This window comes from Tachysurus vachellii, chromosome 17, assembly GCF_030014155.1.
Source record: "Tachysurus vachellii isolate PV-2020 chromosome 17, HZAU_Pvac_v1, whole genome shotgun sequence".
Classification (NCBI taxonomy): Eukaryota; Metazoa; Chordata; class Actinopteri; order Siluriformes; family Bagridae; genus Tachysurus; species Tachysurus vachellii.
This window is the reverse complement of record NC_083476.1, coordinates 5903679-5914466: the sequence shown is the minus strand read 5'-3', so window position 1 is coordinate 5914466 and position 10788 is coordinate 5903679. Positions and strand designations below refer to the sequence as shown.

General features: G+C 39.0%; 1 protein-coding gene across 1 annotated transcript; it reads right to left on the bottom strand.

Annotated features, from left to right (window-relative positions):
• Positions 1 to 896: 896 nt before the first annotated feature.
• LOC132859604 (liver-expressed antimicrobial peptide 2) lies at positions 897 to 4848 on the bottom strand. Its single transcript, XM_060890376.1, has 3 exons — positions 4708 to 4848; positions 3196 to 3338; positions 897 to 1132 (listed from the first exon to the last, which is right to left on the bottom strand). The coding sequence occupies exons 1-3, from the start codon at positions 4771 to 4773 to the stop codon at positions 1090 to 1092; spliced, it is 252 nt and encodes an 83-aa protein (XP_060746359.1). The 5' UTR covers positions 4774 to 4848; the 3' UTR covers positions 897 to 1089.
• Positions 4849 to 10788: the final 5940 nt, after the last annotated feature.

The following is a 10788-nucleotide window of genomic DNA, read 5'->3' as shown; positions in this document are numbered from 1 at the left end:
ATGTTTTCAAAGGGATTAGAGAAAGATCATTTACTCCTGCACTTTAATGAGCAACCACTTGTCAAATGTTTTGTTGTGTATTTCCACTAAACAATGTGATATTTTAAATATCATCCATAAAAATGCAATGAATTTTTAATGAATTTTAATGTCATTCAACTCACACCTGATTTTTTTTTGCACACTTTGTCCATTTTCCATTTATTCCGATGAGATTTTCTTAAAAAAAGCCAGAATAAAAAAACAAGATATTGCACTCTTAATGTAACAATGACAAGAACATTTAAAGTATACATTAACAAACAGTATTTACATTACATGACTGCAATGTTGCTAGAATTGACAAATAAAAAATAAGTCTTTTATAACGTGTTAATAAACCAAACGCGCTTTGTGTTATTTATATTTATTTTTTATGGATTGATTATATTTACTGAAATAACGTAAGATGTATTGGCTTAATGAATCTGATATACGGAGAGGTGACAAATTAAAGGGAAAAAAGTGCCTTGGGAACATTCTGGGACCAACACTAGCCACCAAAACAGGAAATCTGTGGAACTGTACTGGAGTGATGAACATTCTTCCAAAAGATATTCCCTTAGTCGGTGTTTACTACGTCACTCCAAAATCTCCCGTTGGTATACAGTTGGGTTGATATCTGGTGACAGTATCAGCAATACCACCAGGTTAACATCATTTTCATCCTCATCATCAGTTCAGTGAGCTTGCGTTCCCTGTGGATGGGGCGGAGTCATCCTAAGAGGCCACGCCCATCCTGATAGAAATGTTTCATCGCAGTACGTTTTTTTTCCTTTAATTTGTCACTTGTTTGTTTGTTTGCTGTTCCCCCACACATCCCTCATTAAATATCAAATAAGAAAAAAGATCAGTACTGATGCTTCTGTACTTTAATTAGATTTAAAAAAAAAAGAATAATTTTTTAAATAAAATGATAATTTTTTTTTTCAATTTTCTTTCATCAGAGTTGTTATTGTACAAAGAAACGTCCTTTTTTTTCCTCTCGTTATCCAGAATGTTCTTTTCATTTTCACAGGAAAAGTGAAAGTGATTTATTTATTTTTTTTGTTAGGACGAAGAGGATTTAGGCTGGAATGCACAGATGTTTCTCCTGGAGGAACAGACAGGAAAAATAACACAGTAAACAATCCAGATATCTGCATTCAAATAATAACACAACTACATAGAAGTGGCATAATCTGATATCTATTATCATGTATGTTTTCCTGTCTAAGTCATCTCACACAGCTTTATTTGTGCCTTGAGTTTAAAGACCTGTGGTGAATTTAATAGGTTTACGTATCCTAATGGATTCACAGAAACTATATGTCCAAAGGTTTGTTGATGTTAAAACAATGCCTTAGTATATTGTAGCTGTTCACTGGAACCAAGAGGACAAAATTTGTTTAATGCCCCATGTACATAAAGTGAGCTCCATGAGCCGAGGTTGCAGCTGAAGAACTCGAGTAAGTGGAACACTGACTGCACCCCAGACCTCATCACTTGGTCTGGAGGTCATAGTTTAGATCTACAGTCTGTGGCCAAAAGTTGGTGTAACTTTAATTATCATCTCCTGTGTTTTTTAAACTTCCCATTTCTGATTGAAGAAACATTGCAGTTATTATAATCTCCTCTTTTCTGATAAGGTTTTCCACAATATCTTGGAGCTTGAATATGAGGATTGGCTCATTCAGCCAGGAGAGAATTAGTAAGGTCAAATGAGGAGGTCTGGTTTGCAGTGTTCCAGTTACTCAAGTTCTTCAGCTCCAAACTTGGTTCCTGTCTTAATGGAGCACGCTTTATTTACATGGGGAATTACACAATTTTTTTCCTGTAAGTTCAAGTGAAGGAAACTAAATCTACAGGCGTTATTTTTACATCAACAAACCTTTTTCCATAGGCTGTAGCTCTAAACTGTGTTGTTAGTTGGTTGTTTTTGTGCTGAGATTTGGCCAGAGTACATGTTATGTTTATATAGATATAGCATTATGAATGGAAATCACTTTACAGTTCTCAATATTTATCATTGGACCATATTTACTCTTCTACACCAAAGCCTACATACAGATTTCAGTGTACGTCCTGTCATATTTGTACAAAACTCTGTCTTGTGGTTTATTATTTTTAGTGTAATGGTATATCTTCTGATTTGCTTTTCTTTAAAAAAAATCCCTTCTTTTTGAGTTTTAGATCATTTTTTTATTTGTTTGTTTTCTTCAATTTTGATACAGCAATATATTAATAGTTATTAGCCTTTTGGACTAATCACAAGTTGAATAGGTTTAATCAGGTTTTATTCTGGCATAGAATATGGAGATGTTATGCTGCATCTTTAGGGCGGTCGGGAATAATAAAGGAAACTTTATGGTACCAATAAATGGGCAATATACAGTATTATTGCACAAAATAATGAGCCTACTCAATAAATAGTAGGAGCATTATACTACATTAAAAAACTGTACTAAAGACTCTTATTGAATTTATTTTACAGTTGAAGGAGCTCTCAGCTTTAAACAATTTTGTGAGTCACAGAATAGAAAACCAGTACATTTCTTTTTCCCCTTGTGACTTATGGCTAGACTGATACGATTCTGATAAGATTAAAACCATCTCTTAAGTTCTCTCTACTGCTGACTCATTTAATAGTTTAATATCTTGATACGTGCTTATCAAATGCTATTGGGTCAATGTTCAGCAATCGTATGTCTCAACTGTATTAAGTAAACATGTTTTTTTTTTACCACTGTTTACAAGACAATTATTTTCAGGAACATTCAAGAACTAACAGGAAGCATAGATTTTATATTTATTCCCTTTCGTATGTGTGATATTTCTTTTAATGCAGAAACTTTAAGGTTATTGAATAACACTCTCCGGTTTCTCTTTTTTCTCTCTTTAAAAAAAATCAGCATATCGTGTTACAAAGTGATAGCACTGCCGATTCCTACAAATGTACACAAACATCCCCTTGCATAAGACTAATATATCAGTAATCACAATCTGTCTTTTGGGCCCAACCTCCATCTAAGTCCCTGTGTACATTGCTACTATTGATAGCATAGCATTTAAGAATGAGCACATTAATATAAACATTGCAGCTGGACCATCGCCTGAGGTGTTGTTGTAGAAATGAATCAACAATTTAACAGAAGATTTGAGTCATTTTTTTTTTACCTGCAGTAATTTGTGCCACATTCGTAATTATCTCTGCATCCTGCACCCACTGGCTTCAATGTGTTCCAGCGCCAAAGTAGAGAACGCTTGGCACGGTGTATGAGTCCTGATGCCCAGGTGTCCACTACTGGAGCTGTCTCTACCTGCAGACAGTCAAACAGACAGCCAGACAGACAGAGGTATTAGACTAATAATCATATGAGTAATCCTTGCCCAAAGTGAGCAGGTAAGTACTTTAATTTTATTTATCTGCTCATTTTAGTGTATAGAATTTGACATGGTTCATTAAAAAAAACAGATTTTAGACAGATGAAAAACTGTCCTTGAGTCAAAATATCCACACATTCATTTGCTTTAACAAGTTCATTTTTTCTATTACTGTGTCTAACTAAAACGTTAATCCTTAATCGAGAGGAAACGAGTAAACAATTAACGAGAGTGAGAGGAAATGGTGAGTCTTAGATGAATTAGAAAGATGATTTAGTTACATGTTTAATTGGACAACGATTAAGCCAGGAGTAATTCATTTTAATGTATAATTTGTTCATATATAGTGAATTGACTTGAAAGAAAAAGAAAATGGGGTTGAAGTTTGATAGTTTATATATGAGAATATGCCAATTTCAGGTCATGTTTTGTTAGACATGTATGACAATATGTATTAAATGTGTATTAAAATATACAATATATTAAAGGTGCTGCATATGAGAATATGACCCTACTGGGGTAAAAATCTATGGCTGTATCAAGAAGATGTTAAGGCTACTTTACTGATAATTGTATGAGTCACTCAAGTGGACTAAACATGCTTGCATATTGCAGTCATTTCATAATGTAATCAACATTAATCAACAGCTTTACATGAACGAATTTAGAATATATTGAGTAAATTTGTGTGTGTGTGTGTGTGAGAGAGAGAGAGAGAGAGAGAGAGAGAGAGAGAGAGAGAGAGAGAGAGAGAGAGATTACATTACAACGATTGTAAACATTTTCCGAACTCTAAAATCTCACAGCACCTATTCGAAATTCTACAGAGAGAAATTGGCATGAACTAAAACATCGATTGTTTTAGTTTGAATTTTTAAGTCATTAATACTTTCTTTTGATCTGAGAACCATACAGATAAGATTTGCATTCAGTTGATGCCCAAATTGATCAAAGTGTGAAAATTAAATTATTTAATTAAAAAAAATATTTTACCACAGAATCATAATATTAATTTAATTGGTATGGTGACACATGTACTGCCCATTGTATTTTACATGACTTATTCTTTCTTTGTTTTTGGATATCAATTAGTACAAATGACATTACTAAAATTAAATGAATATCATTTTAGTAATGTCATTTGTACTAATATCTGATGTCAGAAATAAATTAATTAAATAATTAAAATAAATGAATTCATTCATTCATCTATATTAGGCAACCCTAGTCAAAGTGGATCAATTAGTGAAATAAAAGCAGCTCTTAATAGAGGATTCACACTATATTGTATGATGAGTGTCCTACCTGGATCACACAGATTAGAGACACAAGCACAGTAAGTGCAAAGAGCGTGATTCTTGATGGTCTCATGATGGAGAGCAGTTGTATTTATTTTCCGTTTGTCCACAATTGGAACTCACTGTTGCGCGAGTGAAAGCGAGTTATGTGCAACGTGCTTATATTAGAGCAGATAATCTGTCTGATAAGGCTATTGAAGGGCAAGGTTCACTTGCGATGGCGCGAAGAGGAACACTTTAACCAATGGAATCGAGACAAGGCCACGTCTACAGTGAAGCCGCAATCAAGTGGGAATTAAAAAAATAATTGTAAAAGAATGTGTGTGTGTGTGTGTGTGTGTGTGTGTGTGTGTGTGTGTGTGTGTGTGTGTGTTTGTGTGTAAGACTAGAACTGCAACAACATGACAACATTTCAGTGTAAGGGTCCAGCATTAATTTAATGGAATTCTAAATGTTTTATTGTCAACCCTAAAGTTTATTGTACAATCGTTAATCTTAAGGTTTATTATTCAGTAGTAGATTTGTGAGTTATAACTGCAGAGCAATATAAATGTCAAATGAAGACATATCTATTATGAGATAAAACATGTTTTTTAATTATTTTGAATTTGAATTATTTATAAAATAATACACAATATTTTGTAACCCTATTAATATGATAAACAATCTATTTATCTATCTGTCTATCTATATAGCTATACATCCAACCATCCATCTATTTTTTTCTATTTCTGTTTTTCTACCTGGACTAATCAAGACCTTTTCAAGACCAGCATGGAATATTCACGACTCGTCCCCATTCCATCCCAACATTAACTGCACCAGTCAGAAATCTCTACCATCTCTGTTGTTGAAAGGAAGGGTGTGTCCTGCATGTTATCCACATTTACTTGGCAGTTAATGCTCATCCTCTAGTGTTTGGATGTACTTTGTGTCCAGTCTGTCAGGATGGGCCAGAAGGGAGGACTCAGCGAGCAGGTTTGAACCAGCTTGAGTCCAGAGAAATGGAACCTTAAGCGGCAGGTCTCTGGTGGATAGCCAAACCCCCTGAACAACACGATACGGGGTGCCGGACGGCACTTGCGATTGGCACACCAGGCGTAGCTCCTACAAGCACTGAGTAGGACCGCACAAGCTTTTCTCCAGACATGTCAGCAACGCTTGACCAGGGCAAGGGCAGAGGGAACCGAGGCCTCCATTTCCTGATTGGAGAACAGTGTAGGCTGGTATCCATATGCAGCCTGGAAGGGGGAGAGACCCGTGGCAGTCGACAGCAAGGAGTTGTGGGTGTATTCCACCCACACCAGGTTAAAGGACCAGGAAGTAGGTTCTTTGGAACACAGGATGCAACGTCCTTTTTCTAGTTCCTGGTTTAGCCGCTCGGTTTATCCGTTAGACTGAGGATGGAACCCAGAAGACAGGCTGATGGTGATCCCCAGGAGCTGGCAAAACTCTCTCCAGAAGTTAGAGGTGAACTGAGGACCACGATTGGATACAATGCTGTGTGGGAGGCCATGATGGCAAAAGCCATGGTGGGGCATGAGCATGGCTGTTTACTTGGCTGACGGAAGTTTGCGCAAGGCATTGAAATGGGCCATTTTGGAGAATCAATCCACCATTGGAGAGGATGGTGGTGAGCCCAGCGACACGGATAAACCAGTAACAAAGTCTATGGAGACATGAGACCAGGGCCACCTGGAAACAGGAAGAGGATGGTGCAAGCCGGCTGGGGGGCCCCGGGGTGTCTTATGCTGAGCAAAGACAGGACATGCTGCCACGAACTCCCAGATTTACTTCTTTATCATAGGCCACCAGAAGCACTGCTGGAGGACTGACAAGGTACAGGCAGAGCCAGGGTAACAGGAAAGATGAGAACTGTGGCACCATTGGAGGACGGGAGTGTAGACGGTCCGGAACAAACAACCTTCCCTCTGGACAGCCCTCTGGAACTGGAAGACTGGAGATGGCCTGCTGGACCCTCCTTTTAATATCAAGGTGAAGGGCTCAGACCATGACGGAGGAAGGAAATATGTTCCACAACAGGTTCTCCATCCTCCTCCATGGTGAATTGCCGAGATAGAGCGTCCAGCTTGGCATACTTGGATCCCGGGCGATAGGGCAGGGTGAAATTAAAATGTCCAAAGAAAAGACCACAGCGGGCTTGCCTGGAATTCAGACGCTTAGCCGAGCAAAGATAATCAAGATTCCGGTGTTCCGTCCACACTAGAAAGGGCTGGCCAGCACTTCCAGGGCCAACTTGATGGCCAAGAGTTCCTGTTCACCTATAGGATTTTTCCATTCAGCCGGGCTGAGGTGCCTTGAGAAGAAAACACAAGGATGGAGCCGGTTGTCTTTGGCAGATTGCTGAGACACGATGGCCCCCATGCCGTCATCAGATGCATCCACCTCCACAATAAACTGCTGGTCTGGGTAGGGGAGAGCCAGGATGGGAGCTGTCATGAAGAGGCCCCTGAGTCTGGTAAAAGCTTGCTCAGCTTCAGTATTCCAGCTGAAGGCTTAGAGTGTGGAGGTTAGCCGGTGTAGGGGGTCAGCGACAGTTCTGAAGCCCCTGATGAACTTGCGATAGAAGTTTGCAAACCCCAGAAAGCGTTAGAGCTGCTTTCTGTTATCTGGGAGTGGCCAGTCCCTAACTGCCTTGACCCGGTTGGACCAGGCGAGAGAATGAAGGCGAGAGAATGAAGCCCAAAAAGGTGGTACTAGTGGTGTGAAATTCACATTTCTCAGCTTTCACATACAGATGATTTTCAAGGAGGTGTTGGAGCACGACTCGAACCAGATATTCATAGAAAAACAAAGAAAAACCCTGCCCCCGCTGGAGATGAAGAGTGATGAATGAAGAGTGGACGAATGATGCCAGCCTTGAGAGAATCCTGGATGTACTGTGCCATGGTCTCTCTCTCTTGGGTCCGGTCAGGTGGTAAAGACGGCCACGGGGTGGGGAGTAGCTCGAGGCAGGAGGTCAATTGCCCAGTCGTAGGGCAGATGAGGAGGAAGGACGGAGGCTCTGGTCTTGCTGAAGACAAATCTCAGGTCATGGTAGTCCAGAGGCACAGAACTGAGGTCTGGTGGAGTCTGGGGTTTCGAGTCGAGGCAGTGAATGTGGCAGTGGGGTCCCCAGTCCAAGATAGGGCCGCTGGTCCAGTCCAGGTTTGGATTGTGTTTCTGAAGCCAGGGGAATCCCAGCATAATGGGCGCTTGCGCCGATGGAATTATCAGGAATGTTATCCACTCACAGTGATGTTCGGCGACCGTCAGGCGTACAGGTTGATGTAAAAACATGTTTATAGAGCATGACAATGCAGTACAGTACTTTTTCAGTATTCTAGTACTTTCTTACTCTACCCTGTCATTTACAGCTCTCACACCATACCCTAAACATGTGAGCCAGAATTAAAAAAAGTTAGCACAGCTTTCATCTTCTTGCATATCCCAAAACAGATGATATTAAAAACTCATTGCATACCTATTGATCCATGTACATGTTACATGACCAAGAGTGCACTCATATCATGAATATTATAAATTGTTAGTGTTTAATTTCATTTACAAAGCTATCAGGGCCAGTGTGCACTGCTTTATATTAAGTATGTGGACAGTATGAGTATTTTTCTCTCATAGGCATTATTTACACAATGAAAAAAAGGTAATATCTGAGCTGTAGAAAAGTGCATGTCAGATTTAAAGAAAGACTTGTACTGCTTTTGCAGTTTTAGGTACCTTTAATTTCTGCTTCTATAATAGCAGCTCTGTATTACTGTGGCTTCTGTCTGTGCTCATGGAAAGGTCAGGAGGTTTTACAGTTTTTACTTTATAATCATTAAGGAATTTACGCATTTTAAACATGGAGAAGATTCTGTGCCAAATCACACTGGTGAACAAATGGTTCAAACGGTGCTTCTCCTTTTCATTTGTGACATGAACATATAGCACGGCATAAATAAAATCCTTCAGAGCCTTACAGCAATCTCCTGGATATTGTTTTCAAGAGATCAAGCAATGTACAAAGAATAAATAAAGCAATAATTGACTAAAGATTTTGCTTTTCAGATGAATGTTTCATGTTTTCTGCATGACTAATGAAAAGGAATACAATTTGTTTATTGTATTTTCCATATTTTCACCAGTATCCTTGCTTGCACTTTAAAATCCAATGATGCATTACATTCACTTCAGAAACAAATTTAGCTTTTAATTATTTAGAAGCAATTGCCTTAATAAGATTAATGCAATGAAGGTTTTGCTTTATATACAGGGAGTGCAGAATTATTGCTATGAATTATCAAGCTGTATAGGCTCGAAAGCCTACAACCAATTAAGCATATTAGGTGATGTGCATCTCTGTAATGAGAAGGGGTGTGGTCTAATGACATCTACACCCTATATCAGGTGTGCATAATTATTAGGCAACTTCCTTTCCTTTGGCAAAATGGGTCAAAAGAAGGACTTGACAGGCTCCGAAAAGTCAAAAATAGTGAGATATCTTGCAGAGGGATGCAGCACTCTTAAAATTGCCAAGCTTCTGAAGCGTGATCATCGAACAATCAAGCGTTTCATTCAAAATAGTCAACAGGGTCGCAAGAAGCGTGTGGAAAAACCAAGGCGCAAAATAACTGCCCATGAACTGAGAAAAGTCAAGCGTGCAGCTGCCAAGATGCCACTTGCCACCAGTTTTGCCATATTTCAGAGCTGCAACATCACTGGAGTGCCCAAAAGCACAAGGTGTGCAATACTCAGAGACATGGCCAAGGTAAGAAAGGCTGAAAAACGACCACCACTGAACAAGACACACAAGCTGAAACGTCAAGACTGGGCCAAGAAATATCTGAAGACTGATTTTTCTAAGGTTTTATGGACTGATGAAATGAGAGTGAGTCTTGATGGGCCAGATGGATGGGCTCGTGGCTGGATCGGTAAAGGGCAGAGAGCTCCAGTCCGACTGAGACGCCAGCAAGGTGGAGGTGGAGTACTGGTTTGGGCTGGTATCATCAAAGATGAGCTTGTGGGGCCTTTTCGGGTTGAGGATGGGGTCAAGCTCAACTCCCAGTCCTACTGCCAGTTTCTGGAAGACACCTTCTTCAAGCAGTGGTACAGGAAGAAGTCTGCATCCTTCAAGAAAAACATGATTTTCATGCAGGACAATGCTCCATCACACGCGTCCAAGTACTCCACAGCGTGGCTGTCAAGAAAGGGTCTAAAAGAAGAAAAACTAATGACATGGCCTCCTTGTTCACCTGATCTGAACCCCATAGAGAACCTGTGGTCCATCATCAAATGTGAGATTTACAAGGAGGGAAAACAGTACACCTCTCTGAAGAGTGTCTGGGAGGCTGTGGTTGCTGCTGCACGCAATGTTGACGGTGAACAGATCAAAACACTGACAGAATCCATGGATGGCAGGCTTTTGAGTGTCCTTGCAAAGAAAGGTGGCTATATTGGTCACTGATTTGTTTTTGTTTTGTTTTTGAATGTCAGAAATGTATATTAGTGAATGTTGAGATGTAATATTGGTTTCACTGGTGAAAATAAATAATTGAAATGGGTATATATTTGTTTTTTGTTAAGTTGCCTAATAATTATGCACAGTAATAGTCACCTGCACACACAGATATCCTCCTAAAATAGCTAAAACTACAAACAAACTAAAAACTACTTCCAAAAATATTCAGCTTTGCTATTAATGAGTTTTTTGGGTTCATTGAGAACATGGTTGTTGTTCAATAATAAAATTAATCCTCAAAAATACAACTTCCCTAATAATTCTGCACTCCCTGTATATATATATATATATATTCCTAATGAGAAAGACTGTGGAAATGAAAAAGAAAAACACTGAGATGATATGATGAATATACATTAACTACACCAGTCAAGACCCTGCAAAACATCTACCCGGATTAATCATGACAATGACAATAAATCTTTAAATCTTGTGTGAACAAAATTAATATTTTCTTCTTTGAATTTTCAGGTAGCAAAAAATCTCAAAACCTTGAAACCCACCATTACTAAGCAAGACCCACTTGGATTTGATGCTGCCAGTCCATCTACTGGCATGTTTTTTGAAGGT